Source organism: Entelurus aequoreus, linkage group LG12 (assembly GCF_033978785.1).
Source record: "Entelurus aequoreus isolate RoL-2023_Sb linkage group LG12, RoL_Eaeq_v1.1, whole genome shotgun sequence".
NCBI classification, from domain to species: Eukaryota; Metazoa; Chordata; class Actinopteri; order Syngnathiformes; family Syngnathidae; genus Entelurus; species Entelurus aequoreus.
In genome coordinates, this window is record NC_084742.1 from 43,558,979 (window position 1) to 43,578,385 (window position 19,407).

Genomic DNA, 19,407 nt, shown 5'->3' on the forward strand with positions numbered 1-19,407 from the left:
AGGAGTAATTCTAAGAAGCTTGATAAGTACTGCCCCAGAACTCTGGCTTTTCAAGAAGTTACAAAACAAGTGACGTTGGCATATTGTGTAAATTGTAAATAAAAACAATACAATGATTTGCAAATCATTTTCAACGTATATTCAATTGAATAGACTGCAAAGACAAGATACTTAACGTGGAAAACTTTGTTATTTTTTGCAAATATTTGGAATTTGATGCCTGCAACATGTTTCAAAAAAGCTGGTACAAGTGGAAAAAAAGACTGAGAAAGTTGAGGAATGCTCATCAAGCACTTATTTGGAACATCCCATAGGTGAACAGGCTAATTGGGTGCCATGATGAAATGCTCAGTCATTCACAAACAAGGATGGGTCGAGGGTCACCACAAGGTGGACAAATGCGTGAGCAAATTGTCCAACAGTTTAAGAACAACATTTCTCAACGAGCTATTGCAAAGAATTTAGGGTTTTCACCATCTACGGTCCCTATCATCATCAAAAGGTTCAGAGAATCTGGAGAAATCACTGTACGTATGCAATGATATTACGGACCTTCGATCCCTCAGGCGGTATTGCATCAAAAAGCGACATCAGTGTGTAAAGGATATCACCACATGAGCTCAGAAACACTTCAGAAAACCACTGTCAGTAACTACAGTTGGTCGATACATTTCAATCAATCAATGTTTATTTATATGGCTTATTAGTGATTCCAAGAGCCCAAAAAAAAGTCTGCGGGCTATAGAGCGTTTTCTGTTCGGGCTCCAGTACTCTGGAATGCCCTCCCGGTAAAAGTTAGAGATGCTACCTCAGTAGAAGCATTTAAGTCCCATCTTAAAACGCATTTGTATACTCTAGCCTTTAAATAGACCCCCTTTTTAGACCAGTTGATCTGCCGTTTTCTTTTCTCCTCTGCCCCCTCGCTGGGTTATTCCGGTTCCGGTGACCATGGATGAGGTGCTGGCTGTCCAGAGCTGAGACCCGGGGTGGACCGCTCGCCTGTGCATCGGTTGGGGACGTCTCTGCGCTACTGACCTGCGCTCGGGATGGTCTCCTGCTGGCCCCACTATGGACTGGACTCTCACTGTTATGTGGATCCACTAGGGACTGTACTTAGAGGGGGGGTTATCCACATATGCGATCCTCCCCAAGGTTTCTCATTGTCATTCACATTGACGTCCCTTGTGTGGGCTCTGTGCCGAGGATGTCGTTGTGGCTTGTGCAGCCCTTTGAGACTTTTGTGATTCAGGGCTATATAAATAAACATTGATTGATTGATTGATTGATAAATCACAAAAGTCTCAAAGGGCTGCACAAGCCACAACGACATCTTCGGCACAGAGCCCACACAAGGGACAATTTTGTAAGTGCAAGTTAAATCTCTACTATGCAAAGCGAAAGCCATTTATCAACAACACCCAGAAACACTGCCGGCTTTGCTGGGCCCGAGCTCATCTAAGATGGACTGATGCAAAGTGGAAATGTATTCTGTGGTCTGACGAGTCCACATTTCAAATTGTTTTTGGAAACTGTGGACGTCGTGTCCTCCAGAACAAAGAGGAAGAAAACCATCCGGATTGCTGTAGGCGCAAAGTTTAAAAGCCAGCATCTGTGATGGTATGGAGGTGTATTAGAAAGTATGTATTAAAAGTGCTAAAACAATCCAAAACTTAAAAATTCAGTAGAGAGCTCCTCTAAGTTCGTCCGCAAAATGAATGACATCGCAAAAACAAAGAAAAAAAAGACATGTCAATAAAGAGCACTTTGTTTATTTCTGTAAAATTTCAACAACATTTGAACACCTAAGTAGTACACAAAGGCACTAATGCTGGTCAGGTGTGTGGATGCCAACATTCTATGCTAGCAGCCTTGCCCTTTCACAATAAAGTGACTTCATGTCAAGTTGATACACCATCATCAGAGATGTAAAACGCTCATAAAACGACATCTACTTCCTCCCAATAAATCAGGACACGTTTGATAACATTCTGCCTTCTCACACACTGCAGACCAACATAGTGGTGTTTGCCATGGTGACACCCTTCTTTCAATTAAGTCACATTATGGGGGCTGTGGGTCTTCCTTGTAAGCTCTTCGGCCTAGTTTTTAAAAACTAGTCAATTAGAGCCGTGTGTGTTGTCAGCAGAGCAGGGACTTGAAGTCAGGAAGTCCACTCAGTTTTAAGTCCAGCAACATCTGAGCAAAGGCTTTTCCCTGCAGGAGGTCCACACACATCAGGCTTTGACTGACAATCACCTTGTGTGTGTATGTATGTATGTGTGTGGGTGTGTGTGTGTGTGTGTGTGTGTGTGTGTGTGTGTGTGTGTGTGCACTTTACCTGGGGATCACTGCGCAGGGATGCCACTCCTCCCCCACCAAGAGAATTCTTGAGGACAAAGTTGAGAGCGTTGATGCCTGGCAGCGTGTATCTATGACACACACACACACACCACATTGTGTTATGGGCAACCTTGAGCATACAACAAGCCGTTTAAACCCATTTCCCAACAAATAAAACCCACCTAGAGCCGCAAACTCTGTTCTGTCCCTAAAATTATGATAACACCCCTTATAGTTTAATTACACTTATTCTATAGCAGGGGTGTCAAACTTATTTTAGATCGGAACCCACATGGGGCGGTATAGCTCGGTTGGTAGAGTGGCCGTGCCAGCAACTTGAGGGTTCCAGGTTCGATCCCCGCTTCTGCCATCCTAGTCACTGCCGTTGTTTCCTTGGGCAAGACACTTTACCCATCTGCTCCCAGTGCCACCCACACTGGTTTAAATGTTACTTAGATATTGGGTTTCACTATGTAAAGCGCTTTGAGTCATTAGAGAAAAAGCGCTATATAAATATAATTCACTTCACTTCACATGGAGAAAAATCTACTCCCATGTGGGCCGGACTGGTAAAATCACGGCACGATAACTTAAAAATAAAGACAACTTCAGATTGTTTTCTTTGTTTAAAAATAGAACAAGCACATTCTAAAAATGTACAAATCGTAATGTTGGGGTTTTTTACACTTACATGTTGCGGTTAATAGTATTCTATCTTTATTTGTCGTTATTTATACTTTCTGAATAAATTATGTGATAATGTTCATCAGTCAACTCATTGGTGTTAATTTTCAATCTATCAAGATAAAAAAATATCAAAATCAAAATACAGTATGTTATTTATGTAGGTTTAAAACCTGTTTGCGGGCCGTACGTTTGACACCCCTGTTCTATAGCATTTATGAAATCAAACACTAGACAAAAAACGACTCACATTTTCCCGTGCTCCTGAGCTGCTACAAAACTAGCTGACGTACTTGAATTTGTAAACGTCATCCACCTCTTAAAAATATTTTTGCTCTGATCTGATTTCCGCAGCAGTTCTGAAATTGACCTTTTTGGGTCATCTCCAGCTGGGTAGTTTTCCACGAATGCTGTGTGTATGTTCTAGAAATGTCTTTCATCATTTGATTTTTGTTTTGCCGTTTGCTTTTTTCTCTCCACATATTAAGCACACAGGTGAACCAACATTGTCAACAGTAAAAGCAAATTAATCTATCCATGAAGTAATAAATGTTATATTTTCATTAGAAATGTTTCTTTGCTAACTTACCAGGTGTTGACCGCTAAAAACAATACAATTGCTTGGCAGCAAGATGATTCAAGCTATTAAAACACATTTTAATTATATATTAGAAGATCACCAAACTCTCCAAAATAACAACTGTTACATTAAAATAAGCTAACTAAATACAAAACCCAAAACCAGTGAAGTTTGCACGTTGTGTAAATGGTAAATAAAAACAGAATACAATGATTTGCTAATCCTTTTCAACCTATATTCAATTGAATAGACTGCAAAGACAAGATACTTAATGTTCGAACTGGAAAACATTGTTATTTTTTGCAAATATTAGCTCATTTGGAATTTGATGCAAAGTGTAAAAGTGTTCTGTGGTCGGACGACTCCACATTTCAAATAGTTTTTGGATACAGTGGACGTCGTGTCCTCCGGAACAAAGAGGAAAAGAACCATCCAGATTTTTCTAGGCGCAACGTTCCAAAGCCAGCATCTATGATGGTATGGGGGTGTATTAGTGCCCAAGGCAGACCTGGGCGTTCTGCGGCCCGCATCCGGCCCTTTGTACGTCCCTGTCCGGCCCGCGTGAGGCCAATTATAAATTACAAAATAAATTTTAAAAAGTATCTATTTCGAGTGTGCAATACAACGGTGCTGCTTTTGTTTTGAAAAGCGTTATTTGTATTACTTCCGCGTGGACGTATGCTCGTGCGCGCAGCGGCAATCACAAATACAAAATACATTTAAAAAAACATCTTTGTCGTGCGTGAAATACAACTGTGCTGCTTTTATTTTGAAAAGTGTTATATGTGCGTATGTCCTGTGAGGGAAGGCGCACAGCGACAAGTGATGCCCGGTTATCCCCGAGACGCTAAAAAGAGAAAAGTTGATGACGAATGGCGTGTTTTAAAAAAGACATGGACTGCCAAGTAAAGGTAAAGCCGTGTGCTTATTTGTGGTACACAGGTAACTGTGTTTAAAGAATATAGTGTAACGACCTGCTGAAGTAGATGTTGTCTTCTTGAGTTGTGTAAATGAGAAGTGAGGAGACGTGCGTGTGGAAGGAACGAGATATGTTGAGCTGTGTTAGTATAGCTTGCTCAATAAAAGTTTAAAAATTGCGTCAGACTTGCTGTGCACTTCTTCTGGACGCTACAATTGGTGTCAGAAGTAAAACTTTGCGCATACTGCGCTGTTTGTGTGCTACGTCATTGGGAGGTACGTGCCACGTGAGGAGCTCCCCGCAAAGAAAGAGAGAGACATAGAGAGAGAGAGACAGAGAGAGAGAGAGAGAGACAGAGTTTACAGGTGCAGCCACGCTGCTTGCCACGGGGGGAATTCCGCCCTCAATAAAGACTCCCAGGTTTGATGGCAAGGCGAACTGGGAGGCATTTCATCCCACTTGTGACATCAATTGTAGCGTCCAGAAGAAGTGCACACCAAGTCTGACGCTCTTTTTAAACTTTTATTGAGCATGCTATACTAACACAGCTCAACTTATCTAGTTCTTTCCAAAAGGAAAACCAATCCTCACTCCTCATTTCCGCAACAGCAACGCTTCTTCCTTCTTCGCCAATCACCTTACAGACGTGCTACGTTCACAACAAAGAGGATGCAGGATGAAGTGACAGAAATTGACATTTTTGTATTGTAATATACATCAGGAAGTGTTGTGTAAGAAAGTGTTAAAAATAAAACCATCAAAAGCCATCTGCTTTTGTATAAAGATAAGTTAGGTTAAATGAAAATATTATTATTATCTATCTTACGGTACATCAAAAATAATTTGAGCAAAATTTAATTGAAATATTGTCGGTGTGGCCCTCCAGCAGTGCTCGGGTTGCTCATGCGGCCCCCGGTAAAAATTAATTGCCCACCCCTGGCCCAAGGCATGGGTAACTTACACATTAATGCTGAAAGGTACATACAGGTTTTGGAGCAACATATGTTGCCATCCAAGCAACGTTATCATGGACGCCCCTGCTTATTTCAGCAAGACAATGCCAAGCCACGAGTTACAACAGCGTGGCTTCGTAGTAAAAGAGTGCGGGTACTAGACTGGCCTGCCTGTAGTCCAGACCTGTCTCCCATTGAAAATGTGTGGTGCAATATGAAGCCTAAAATACCACAACGGAGACCACAACTTCAGCTGTACATCAAGCAAGAATGGGAAAGAATTCCACCTGAAAAGCTTCAAAAATTGGTCTCAGTTCCCAAATGTTTACTGAGAGTTGTTAAAAGGAAAGGCCATGTAACACAGTGGTAAAAATGCCCCTGTGCCAACTTTTTTGCAATGTGTTGCTGCCGTTAAATTCTAAGTTAATGATTATTTGCAAAAAAAAAACCATTAAATATCTTGTCTTTGCAGTCTATTCAATTGAATATAAGTTGAAAAAGATTTGCAAATCATTGTATTCTGTTTTTAATGATGAATTATACAACGTGCCAACTTCACTGGTTTTGGGTTTTGTAATTATATATTAAAAGATTAGAAACTCTCCAAAATAACAACTGTTACATTAAAATAAGCTATCCATCCATCCATTTTCTACCGCTTGTCCTAAATAGTCATTGCCCCAAAGCCAAAGGGAGCCAGGACGAAGGCATGCTTGGCACTCAGCATCAAGGGTTGGAATTGGGGGTAATATCACCAAAAATAATTCCCGGGCGCAGCCACTGCTGCTGCTCACTGGTCCCCTCACCTCCCAGGGGGTGATCAAGGGTGATGGGTCAAATGCAGAGAATCATTTCGCCACACCTAGTGTGTGTGTGACAATCATTGGTACTTTAACTTTAAAGGCCTACTGAAACCCACAACTACCGACCACGCAGTCTGATAGTTTATATATCAATGATGAAATCTTAAAATTGCAACACATGCCAATACGGCCGGGTTAACTTATAAAGTGACATTTAAAATTTCCCGGGAAATATCCGGCTGAAACGTCGCGGTATGATGACGTATGCGCGTGACGAAGTCAGTTTAACGGAAGTTATGGTACCCCGTAGAATCCTATACAAAAAGCTCTGTTTTCATTTCATAATTCCACAGTATTCTGGACATCTTTTGCAATTTGTTTAATGAACAATGAAGGCTGCAAAGAAGACAGTTGTAGGTGGGATCGGTGTATTAGCAGCGGACTACAGCAACACAACCAGGAGGACTTTGTTGGAGAGCAGACGCGCTAGCTGGCGACCTCACCTTGACTTCCTACGTCTCCGGGCCGCCAAACGCATCGGGTGAAGTCCTTCGTCCTTCCGCCGATCGCTGGAACGCAGGTGAGCACGGGTGTTGATGAGCAGATGAGGGCTGGCTGGCGTAGGTGGAGAGCTAATGTTTTTAGCATAGCTCTGTGCGGTCCGGTTGCTAAGTTAGCTTCAATGGCGTCGTTAGCACAGCATTGTTAACCTTCGCCAGCCTGGAAAGCATTAACCGTGTATTTACATGTCCACAGTTTAATAGTATTGTTGATTTTCTATATATCCTTCCAGTCAGGGGTTTATTTTTTTTGTTTCTATATGCAGTTAAAGCACGATGCTATCACGTTAGCTCGTAGCTAAAGCGTTTCGCCGATGTATTGTCGTGGAGATAAAAGGCACTGAATGTCCATTTCGCGTTCTCGACTCTCATTTTCAAGAGGATATAGTATCCGAGGTGGTTTAAAATACAAATCCGTGATCCACAATAGAAAAAGGAGAGAGTGTGGAATCCAATGAGCCAGCTTGTACCTAAGTTACGGTCAGAGCGAAAAAAAAAATGTATTTCACTGCATTCTAGTCCGTCACTCTAACGTTCCTCGTCCACAAATCTTTCATCCTCGCTCAAATTAATGGGGTAATGGTCCGAATCGCTCTAGCTGCGTTGAAAACAATAGGAAAATATGAGGGAGTGAACAACTGACAACGTCACGGTACTTCCGGTAGGGGCAAGTTTTTTTTTTTATCAGAGACCAAAAGTTGCGAACTTTATCGACGTTGTTCTATACTAAATCCTTTCAGCAAAAATATGGCAATATCGCAAAATGATCAAGTATGACAGAATGGATCGGCTATTCCCGTTTAAATAAAAAAAATTCATTTCAGTAGGCCTTTAATTAACTTAATGAAGGAGTCGCAATTGACCCCTGTGTTAAACAGTCCTTTTATTAAGCGACCAGCTAATATGTGGCTAGATACCTAGCACAGGATTTTGGCGGCGCTCAGAGGTTGTGTGCGGCAGTAAAGATATTTTGGACTACTTAGGCTGCCAGAAAGCTTTGTCTGAGTCTTAACGCACTTAGTCATGATGGTTTTCGCTCCGTAATGACAGCGGGGGGCGTGTCTTGAACACCAACCACATAGTGTTATGTAAGCATGTTCACCGTGTGACGGCGCCGCTGAGGCCCGGCGGGAAGACATGGGCCAGGTACTCCTCCACCACAGAAGACGTCAGGTGTTTCTTCAGGTAGGGGAAGATGAGGCCGTGGCGAGCGATGACTCCTGCACAGGAACAGATAGCACAGGATGTTTGATGATAAGTTAAGTAGCGAGTGGCCACTTTGATTGATTGATTGAATCTTTTATTAGTAGATTGCACAGTGAAGTACATATTCCGTACAATTGACCACTAAATGGTAACACCCGAATAAGTTTTTGTACTTGTTTAAGTCGGGGTCATGATACAGATATATACTATTTTCATAATACAGTCATCACACAAGATAATCATCAGAGTATATACAATGAATTATTTACATTATTTACAATCCGGGGTGTGGGATATGGAGGAGGGGGCGGGGGGTTAGGATTGGTTGGTATCAACACTTCAGTCATCAACAATTGCATCATCAGAGAAAGTTAGTCTAGGGTTGTAGTTGCCTGGAGGTGTTGTTTTATTGCGGTTTTGAAGGAGTATAGAGATGCCCTTTCTTTTACACCTGTTGGGAGCGCATTCCACATTGATGTGGCATAGAAAGAGAATGAGTTAAGACCTTTGTTAGATCGGAATCTGGGTTTAACGTGGTTAGTGGAACTCCCTCTGGTGTTATGGTTATGGCGGTTATTTACGTTAAGGAAGTAGTTTGACATGTACTTCGGTATCAGGGAGGTGTAGCGGATTTTATAGACTAGGCTCAGTGCAAGTTGTTTTACTCTGTCCTCCACCCTGAGCCAGCCCACTTTGGAGAAGTGGGTAGGAGTGAGGTGTGATCTGGGGTGGAGGTCTAGAAGTAACCTGACTAGCTTGTTCTGAGATGTTTGGAGTTTAGATTTGAGGGTTTTTGAGGTGCTAGGGTACCAGGAGGTGCATGCGTAATCGAAAAAGGGTTGAACGAGAGTTCCCGCCAGAATCTTCATGGTGCTTTTGTTGACTAGAGAGGAGATTCTATAGAGAAATCTCGTCCGTTGGTTGACCTTTTTGATTACCGTGGTTGCCATTTTATCACAGGAAAGTTTAGCCTCTAGAATGCAACCTAGGTAGGTGACCTCATCTTTCCTGGTGATAACAATGTCACCCACTTTTATAGTGAAGTCATTGACTTTCTTAAGGTTGATGTGGGACCCAAATAGGATGGATTCCGTTTTACCCAAGTGTATGGATAGCTTATTGTCAGCGAGCGAGGTGCAAATACTACAGAGTTCAGCACTGAGGATTTTCTCCACCTGTGACTTGTCCTTGCCGGATACCAGCAAGGCAGAGTCATCCGCAAACAAAAACAATTCACAGTCGCATGCTGATGACATGTCGTTTATGTATATTAGGAACAGTAAAGGCCCTAATATACTGCCTTGGGGGACTCCACAGCTTACTGAGAGGGGGGGTGACACGGTGCCGTTCACCTCTACCACCTATTTCCTCCCCTCCAAGTAGGATTGCATCCAGCTCGATTAGGTTTTATCAAATCTGATTGCTCTGAGCTTATCTAACAGTATAACGTGGTTAACGGTGTCAAAGGCCTTCTGAAGGTCCAGCATGACCATGCCGCAGTATTTGCCCGTGTCCACCTCATGTTTGACGTGGTCGGTCAGATAGAGAAGGCACGTGTCAGTGGAGTGGTTAGTTCTGAAGCCGGATTGGAATTTGTACATGAGTTTATTGGTGGCAAGGTAATTATCGACCTGTTCATAAACTATTTTCTCCATTACTTTCGAAATGGAACTATGCTCACCGATGTTGGCGGAGTCTCCTTTGTCTCCACTTCTGGCGTAGGCCAGTTCTTCCAGTCTGTAACAGTGAGAGCCAACAGGCAGCTCTGCAAATCACAATATGAATATTCACGTTCAAAAAGAAAAATAATGACACAGCAAGCAAACCTGTATCAAGTGTGTCCTCTGTCCAGGTGGGAGGGGCTTCAAGCTCGCCGGCCTCGGGCCCCGTCTCCAAGAGGGACTCCATCAGTTGTCCATCCAGGTGGATGTCCACCTGGAGGGAATATTTAGAACTTATGGTGTTGACAGACAGGTCAGGAGTCAGGCTGTCTCACCTTGACTTGACATTTGGGGTGGAAGAAGAAGAACGGCTTCAGCACAGGTGACCTTGACCGAGAGCAAATGACAAGGTCACGCGAGGCTAAAATGCAGACAAAATGGAGGCGCCGCCGTGTGGGTCACACTCACACTCGGGGACGCCCGCCTACAATGCCGCACAGTCCAGGAGCTGCAAGTTAGGACATGAGTCACATGACACCCCACCATCTCGAACCATTTTATAGATCTTGTTTTTAAAGTCCAGTGCAAAAACAGCAAATTGTAAATTGTATTCGGGCATACATTCTATAACCCATAAATTATGGTTTAGGCACCTTATCAATTACAAGCTTCTAGCAGAGGCCCTTTACACAGTATACAGTGTTGCTGCTGACAAATGGATACACAAGCTTACATGCACGCACAAAGCTTATAGCAGACTGTATTGCTCCTCCACATAGCACACACTTTCATTATAGTTGGCATTATAGTAAGGACAAAAGTCAACAGGGGAGATGACAAATTGTAAACCATGAAGACAGAAATGGCATGCATGTAAACAAGATAAGGATACAACAGGGAATAGGAGTATTTTAGTTGTTTGGTAAAATGAATTTATATATACATTTGCAAATGATTTAAATTAATAAATTATTAAAATAAAATCAATTTGACCGTCTTTGGGGGAGCCGGTTCACTCCTATAATAAATGGTAAATGGGTTATTCTTGTATAGCGCTTTGCTACCTTCAAGGTACTCAAAGCACTTTGACACTATTTCCACATTCACCCATTCACACACACATTCACACACTGATGGCGGGAGCTGCCATGCAAGGCCCTAACCACGACCCATCAGGAGCAAGGGTGAAGTGTCTTGCTCAAGGACACAACGGACGTGACGAGGTTGGTTGAAGGTGGGGATTGAACCAGGAACCCTCAGGTTGCTGGCACAGCCACGTTCCCAAGCGCACCACGCCGTCCCTCATAATAAAATGGAGATTAAAAAACAGGTGTGTGTGTCGTACCCATGCCGGTCCCAGCGGGAGCGACCTCTCTCGAGAATACTTCCAGCGCCTTCTTGTTTTTGTGGTGGACCGCCATCCACAAGACCGCCTCCCTGGCGTCCTGCACAGTTAGCATTGTTAGTAGGGCTGTCTTCGACTAAGGATTTTCATATTCAAATGTGATTTGTTAGATTTTGCCGATAGTTGTCGATCAGTCGAATCTATGCAGTTGTTTTTTTTCCTTATTTTTAAAGAGAGAAATAAACAGATATGTTGGTATTGTCACATTGGCAATCAGCATCAAGGGTTGGAGTTGGGGGTTAAATCACCAAAAATTATTCCCGGGAGCGGCCACCGCTGCTGCCCACTGCTCCCCTCACCTCCCAGGGGGTGATCAAGGGTGATGGGTCAAATGCAGAGAATAATTTCGCCACACCTAGTGTGTGTGAGACAATCATTGGTACTTTAACTTTAATATAAGGTGAATCTTCCAAAGAAACTAATAAAGAGAATAGTCTTTCATTAAAGTGAGCAAAACAGAAATATAATTTGCCACTTTTTCCACCTAAGAAAAATTCTAAAACACCGATAAACAAATAAACATAGTAGCATCAACACAACAGTAACATCAAGCTTGACTAAATAGAGGAAGTCAAAGTCGTAACAAAGATTCCGTATGTGAACCTGCTGAAGGATCATTACCTTTGGCAGAGGAGAGCTCCTGCCCTGGAGCAAGGAGGCACGTCCAATTACCGGATAGTTCCACTAGGACTGATAACGGAATTCGGAGGGCTACAGGCATGCGGTGTAACGGCGAGCTCCATGTTTGACAGCGGCGTGTCGAATATCCACCCAATACTTTCAATAAAGATTCTTGTGTGCAGACAAATTGATTTTTTGGAGTAAGAGTTGTGGAAGGCCAAAACACGGTCAGTTGTTTTCAGACACGGGAAGCAGAAAACAATTTCAAGACTTTTAAAGACTTTAAGACCATGATGAATACAATGTATGGCCATTTCGCATCCATACGGACATAAAAGTACAAAGACCTGAAGGAAAATCAGAGGCCTAGAATTAATTGTAACTCCTGTTCATTTGTTCATTTACTGTTGGAAAAATGCTTAAACAAACTAAAAACATCAGAAGCCTTTCTATTGTAAACTAAGTGGAAAATTTGTGCAACAGCCATTTTTCATATTTGCTAAAAATTTGTTTTCTTGCAAAAGGTGCAGTGTGCTTCATATTGAGTGTTTTCATGTAGCAACAACCACCTGCATGTCAGCCACGGTGGAGGAAAGTACAATTGTCTGTGAAAAATACCACATCTGCAAAAGCTAAATGGTTAACTTTTACAGTGTTAACAGCTGTCAGAATTGAGCAAAAATAGTGAGACATCTACAGTACTACTGTTCGCACAAAGTTGTGAACAAAAAAAAAAAAGAGTGTCTTTTTTACCTGCTTTTAGTGAATTGTTTGCAAATACAATTCTAATAAACAAAGACTAGTTCGATCCTGGGCTCGGGATCTTTCTGTGTGGAGTTTGCATGTTCTCCCCGTGACTGTGTGGGTTCCCTCTGGGTACTCCGGCTTCCTCACACTTCCAAAGACATGCACCTGGGGATAGGTTGATTGGCAACACTAAATGGTCCCTAGTGTGTGAATGTGAGTGTGAATGTTGTCTGTCTATCTGTGTTGGCCCTGTGATGAGGTGGCGACTTGTCCAGGGTGTACCCCGCCTTCCGCCCGAATGCAGCTGAGATAGGCTCCAGCACCCCACGCAACCCCGAAAGGGACAAGCGGTAGTAAATGGATGGATGGATGGATAGTCATTACTTTAGCATGACAAGTTGACATTCACCTAAGTCAATCCTTGTACAGTTGTGCAGGTGTTTGTAGCATTTTAAGACCTGTCATTTCAGACATTTTAAGATCTTAAATTGAAATGATTGGATTTTAGACTTGCTAAGATCCCACCTGCCTCACTCGTTAAAAACTATTTGTCTGGACACAAGCATATTTAGCTAATATTTAAAGAAGAAAAGATGAAAGCAATCGTTCTCCCCTCCAAGCAGACAAACTGTACGATGGGGGGCCCCAGCAGGTACTCAACTCGCCACCCCCCAATTTATAAGAGGGTAAGGAGGTTACTATCCGTCAAATCTTCTGACTATTTGAAAACAGTCCTACTTGTTAGCAGTAATGCGTGAAAAGTCAATGCCTCACTTTGTTGCAAGCATTGGCGCCGTACGTGTCCTCTGCTCCCAGGACTTGGATGTTGATGGATGTGAAGTCGTCCATACCCAAATGCTTAAACATGCGCCGTGTCCTGCACGTGCACACACATTCTAGTGATACATTCTGTCTTTTTTTTTAAAACTATTTTTTATACATGCTCACCTTTTGATAATGCTGTCGCCGGTCCTGCGGGCTTTTTCTGATGCTCTCGGACCAGCGAGCGGGCACACAGCAGTGGCACGGAAGCCATCCATGTAGGTGGCGCACACCTGCACATGCAGCAGGAATGGTTTGGACTAGTGCAGCCCCAAACAACCCACCCGGCACCAAATGTTCCTCACCTTGTAATCACCTGATGGAGCCGAGCCTTTGGCGCCGCTGACTCTGACGGCGCCGCCCTCGACACCTGCAAACGCACGTGCACATGACGACTGGGAATCATTGGCACTTTTTGCTTGTGCACCTACCAGAAACTTCTTGGATGTGCACATGGCTGAAGTCGCAGACGACGTCAGGCAGCATGTAATGCTGCGGATCGCCAAGTTCATAAACCAGCTGCTCGGCCGCCGTGCCGAAAGAGACCAAGCCGCCCGTTTTGGGCGGTTTGGAGAGAATGAAGGAGCCATCAGCGGAACACTCCACCACCGGGAAACCAATGTTATCCCTGCCAGAGATCAGCAGAGATCAGTGAAGGTGAGGGAAGGTCGGCAGAGATTATTTGTTTTTACCAGTCGGGTACGTGGTGCCAGTCTGTGAAGATACCTCCGGTGCTCTGAGCGCCGCACTCAATCAGGTGACCTGCCAGACTTAAAAGCACGACCCACGAGTCAGCGTCTCAACTAGTCAGTGAGCCAACGAGTTCTTACCTGCCGGCTGCCAGAAGGTCCAAGTCACACTTATCCCATCCAAACTGCAACACAAGATGTACAAAGGTATAAAAAGATATTCATATACCATGCATCCATTCATCCATTTTCTACCGCTTGTCCCTCTCGGGGTAACGGGGGTGGCTGGAGCCTATCCCAGCTACATTCGGTCCGAAGGCGGGGTACACCCTGGACAAGTCGCCACCTCATCACAGGGCCAACACTGATAGACAACATTCACACACAAGGGCCAATTTAGTGTTGCCAATCAACCTATCCCCAGGTGCATGTCTTTCGTGGGAGGAAGCCGGAGTACCCGGAGGGAACCCACGCAGTCACGGGGAGAACAACTCCACACAGAAACCGAACCCAGGACCTTCGTATTGTGAGGCCCATGCACTAACCCCTGTAACACCGTACTGCCTATGTATATACAGTATGTATATATAAATGTTTATATATGTACATATATATATTTGCATATGGAGTACCTGGAGGGAACCCACACAGTCACAGGGAGAACAAGCAAACTTCACACAAAAAGACCCTGAGCCCGGGTATCGAACCCAGACCTTAATATTGTGAGGCACCAGCACTAACCACCTATGTGCTATATACAGTATATATATATATTAGGGCTGCAACAACTAATCGATTAAAATCGATTATTAAAATAGTTGCCGATTAATTTAGTCATCGATTCGTTGGATCTATGCTATGCGCAGAGTTTTTTTGTTTTTTAAAAATTATTATTATTATTATTATTTTTTTTAAATAAACCTTTATTTATAAACTGCAACATTTACAAACGGCTGAGAAACAATAATCAAAATAAGTATGGTGCCATAATGCTGTTTTTTTTCAATAAAATACTGGATAGGATAGAAATGTAGTTTGTCTCTTTTATCCGATTATTAATCGATTAATCGGAGTAATAATCAACAAATTAATCGATTATCAAATTAATCGTTAGTTGCAGCCCTAATATATATATATATACACACACACACATACATACATATACACTTATATATATATATATATATATATATATATATATATATATATATATATATATATATATATATATATATATATATATATATATATATATATATATATATATATATATATATATTCAAACCCCCTTTCCATATGAGTTGGGAAATTGTGTTAGATGTAAATATAAATGGAATACAAAGATTTGCAAATCATTTTCAACCCATATTCAGTTGAATATGCTACAAAGACAACATATTTGATGTTCAAACTGATAAACTTTTTTTTTTGCAAATAATCATTAACTTTAGAATTTGATGCCAGCAACACATTACAAAGAAGTTGGGAAAGGTGGCAAAAAATACTGATAAAGTTTAGGAATGCTCATCAAACACTTATTTGGAACATCCCACAGGTGTGCAGGCTAATTGGGAACAGGTGGGTGCCATGATTGGGTATAAAAACAGCTTCCCAAAAAATGCTCAGTCTTTCACAAGAAAGGATGGGGCGAGGTACACCCCTTTGTCCACAACTGTGTGAGCAAATAGTCAAACAGTTTAAGAACAACGTTTCTCAAAGTGCAATTGCAAGAAATTTAGGGATTTCAACATCTACGGTCCATAATATCATCAAAAGGTTCAGAGAATCTGGAGAAATCACTGCACGTAAGCGGCATGGCCGGAAACCAACATTGAATGACCGTGACCTTCGATCCCTCAGACGGCACTGTATCAAAAACCGACATCAATCTCTAAAGGATATCACCACATGGGCTCAGGAACATTTCAGAAAACCACTGTCACTAAATACAGTTGGTCGCTACATCTGTAAGTGCAAGTTAAAGCTCTACTATGCAAAGCGAAAGCCATTTATCAACAACATCCAGAAACGCCGCCGGCTTCGCTGGGCCCGAGCTCATCTAAGATGGACTGATGCAAAGTGGAAAAGTGTTCTGTGGTCTGACAAGTCCACATTTCAAATTGTTTTTGGAAACTGTGGACGTCGTGTCCTCCGGAACAAAGAGGAAAAGAACCATCCGGACTGTTATCGACGCAAAGTTCAAAAGCCAGCATCTGTGATGGTATGGGGGTGCATTAGTGCCCAGGGCATGGGTATCTTACACATCTGTGAAGGCACCATTAATGCTGAAAGGTACATACAGGTTTTGGAACAACATATGCTGCCATCTAAGCGCCGTCTTTTTCATGGACGCCCCTGCTTATTTCAGCAAGACAATGCCAAGCCACATTCAGCACGTGTTACAACAGCGTGGCTTCATAAAAAAAGAGTGCGGGTACTTTCCTGGCCCGCCTGCAGTCCAGACCTGTCTCCCATCGAAAATGTGTGGCGCATTATGAAGCGTAAAATACGACAGCGGAGACCCCAGACTGTTGAACGACTGAAGCTCTACATAAAACAAGAATGGGAAAGAATTCCACTTTCAAAGCTTCAACAATTACTTTCCTCAGTTCCCAATTGTTTATTGAGTGTTGTTAAAAGAAAAGGTGATGTAACACAGTGGTGAACATACCCTTTCCCAACTACTTTGGCACGTGTTGCAGCCATGAAATTCTAAGTTAATTATTATTTGCAAAAAAACAATTAAGTTTATGAGTTTGAACATCAAATATCTTGTCTTTGTAGTGCATTCAATTGAATATGGGTTGAAAAGGATTTGCAAATCATTGTATTCCGTTTATATTTACATCTAACACAATTTCCCAACTCATATGGAAACGGGGTTTGTATATATATATAATATAGATATCATCTACATTACCCTATATACACAGAGAGAGATTTAGATAATTTATAGACAGCTGTATTGATAGTTGTACTGTATAAAGTTAAGCTATCAATAGATGAAAAAATAAATGGAAATGTAAGACATACAGAATGCATAAGCGGGCCAAGAGCAAGGGCGCTGTCCACGCAGCGTCCCGTCACCACCACATCTGCACCCAGATCCAGACAGCGGCGAATAGGCAGTGCCCTGCAGACACACATTTGTTAGCGTGCCCCGAGCCAAGATATGTCGGTCAGTGTCCACGTACCCGAGGTAGGCGTTCATACTGTGCAGCGTTTGGGGTACCACATCTTTGCTGCCGTCGGCCGCCAATTTGACCTCATCGAAATTGCTTCTCTGATTAGAGACGACGAGAGACGTCAACAAGGCACAAAGGTGGAATTAAGAGGAGGGTCCTCACATGGGGCATGAGGTCGTCACCGGTCACCACGGCGACCTTGAGGTCCAGGCCAGCCTTCTTGATGACTTCCTGTATGGCTGCGGCGCAAGCGAGCGGGTTGACGCCGCCTGCGTTGCTGACCACGCGGACACCTAGGGGAACCAATGTTGTCATGGGAACAAGTGCACGCCACCGACGTAACAGCCCACTCACCTTTCCTGTGGATGTCGTGGATAAATGGGGCCATAGCTGCCTGGACGAAGTCTGGAGCGTAACCCAGATTCTATGAGAGAAGACAAGATTGGCGAACATGTGGACGCACGCACATACATACATGTTCAACTTGCAGGCATCTTGGCCTTGGCAGCGGTGAGCAGCGACATTGTGATCTCACTCAGGTAGTCAAACACCAAGAAGTCCAGTCTCCCGCCGTGGATCAGCTGAGGCACTGCACATGCGCAAAATATACAGCATACATATAAAACAAACGATGGTTGATACCTTAGAACAGGGGTGCTCATTACGTCGATCGCGAGCTACCGGTCGATCGCGGAGGGTGTGTCAGTCGATCGCCAGCAAGGCATTAAAAAAATAGTCCTAAAAATGAGCGATCATAAATCTTCACTATGACGTCACTTTCGTCACTTGATTGACATTCACGGCACCCGAGGGTCTTCTGAGATGACGCTGGCTGCTGCCAGCTCATTATTTTAAAAAAATTATCGACTGGAAGGCGAGAAACACTTTTTATTTCAACAGACTCTGGCGCCTGTCGTCAAAACTCCAAAGACCGACTGCACAGTTGCACAATAAAAGCTCTGCTTCATCCTGCCTGCGCTAACAAAATAAGAGTCTCAGAAAGCTGGCGTGCACAAGCTAGCAAGCTACGGAGTTTGCCGCCAATGTATTTCTTGTAAAGTGTATACAAAGGAGTAAGGAAGCTGGACAAATAAGATGCCAAAAACCAACCACTTTCATGTGGTATTGGACAGAAAGGAGGACTTTTTTTCTCCTCCATTTGAAAATGCGGACGTTATCAGCACCACTGTCTGATTCCTATCAATGCAAGTCATCAGAATCAGGTAATACACCAACTTATATTCTTGTCTTCATGAAAGAAAGGAATCTATATGTGTTAAACATGCTTGCATTACCTTTAAACACCTTTAACTTGTTAACAATATTAACTATATGTATTAAACATTCTTGTATTATCATTAAACACCTTTAATTTATTAACAATATTAACTATATGTGTTAAACATGCTTGCATTATCATTAAACACCTTTAACTTGTTAACAAAAACATATATTTCATAAATAAGTAAATATAAATTATATATATGAATGAGGTAGATCCCCGCGACTTGATCAACTGAAAAGTAGCTCGCCTGCAGAAAAAGTGTGAGCACCCCTGCCTTAGAATTAGCGTGGGTGGCACTGTGTACCTGAAGTGGTCGTGTCTCCCCAGAACCCGGAGGCGCAGCCGATCCGGACCGACTTTGTCCCGCCACAGTCGTCCGTGACACGCTTGGTGTTTGCGGACAAGCTCGACCTCAAACGTGACCAAGTTACGCACTTGAGAGCATGTCTTCTATGTAGAAAGCACGCATACATCTTCGAAATAGAGAGTATTGTTGTTATTGTTTTTCTGCGAAGAATTGAACTAGTTGGCCTTGGACTGGTCCGTGACTGAAGTGTCCGACGTGAAACACTTCCGGTGTGTCTTGTTCAATGCTTCGGAAGTCGTACATGAGTAGACGCCGCAGTGGGTGCTGGGGCGCAGGAAATCTGTCCGCCATCTTGAACCGGTCATCTACTCCTCTTTGAGCAGCAGAAAGAACAAGGATGCTAGAGCACATTGATTAACGTGGACCCCGACTTAAAAAAGTTGAAAAACTTATTTGGGTGTGGTCAATTGTATGGAATATGTACTGTACTGTGCAATCTACTAATAAAAGTTTCAATCAATCAATCAATGTGTCAAACTCATGTCTAATTTTATGTGGCCAGCAAAGACCTGGAATCACCATGCCTCTATTTGTTTATAAATGTAGTAAAATTTCTATTTTGACAGAAAAAAAAAACATG

At 42.8% G+C, this 19,407-nt stretch overlaps 1 protein-coding gene across 1 annotated transcript; it reads right to left on the reverse strand.

Annotated features, from left to right (window-relative positions):
• Window positions 1-1,753: 1,753 nt before the first annotated feature.
• lratb.1 (lecithin retinol acyltransferase b, tandem duplicate 1) lies at window positions 1,754-19,053 on the reverse strand. Its single transcript, XM_062067021.1, has 20 exons — window positions 18,765-19,053; window positions 17,664-17,764; window positions 17,530-17,599; window positions 17,338-17,468; window positions 17,185-17,273; window positions 17,024-17,123; window positions 14,132-14,175; window positions 13,994-14,071; window positions 13,733-13,929; window positions 13,607-13,671; window positions 13,428-13,534; window positions 13,254-13,356; window positions 11,052-11,151; window positions 10,175-10,214; window positions 10,042-10,093; window positions 9,872-9,980; window positions 9,727-9,810; window positions 7,942-8,059; window positions 2,339-2,429; window positions 1,754-2,214 (listed from the first exon to the last, which is right to left on the reverse strand). The coding sequence occupies exons 1-20, from the start codon at window positions 18,931-18,933 to the stop codon at window positions 2,140-2,142; spliced, it is 1,923 nt and encodes a 640-aa protein (XP_061923005.1). The 5' UTR covers window positions 18,934-19,053; the 3' UTR covers window positions 1,754-2,139.
• Between the last annotated feature and the right edge of the window lie 354 nt (window positions 19,054-19,407).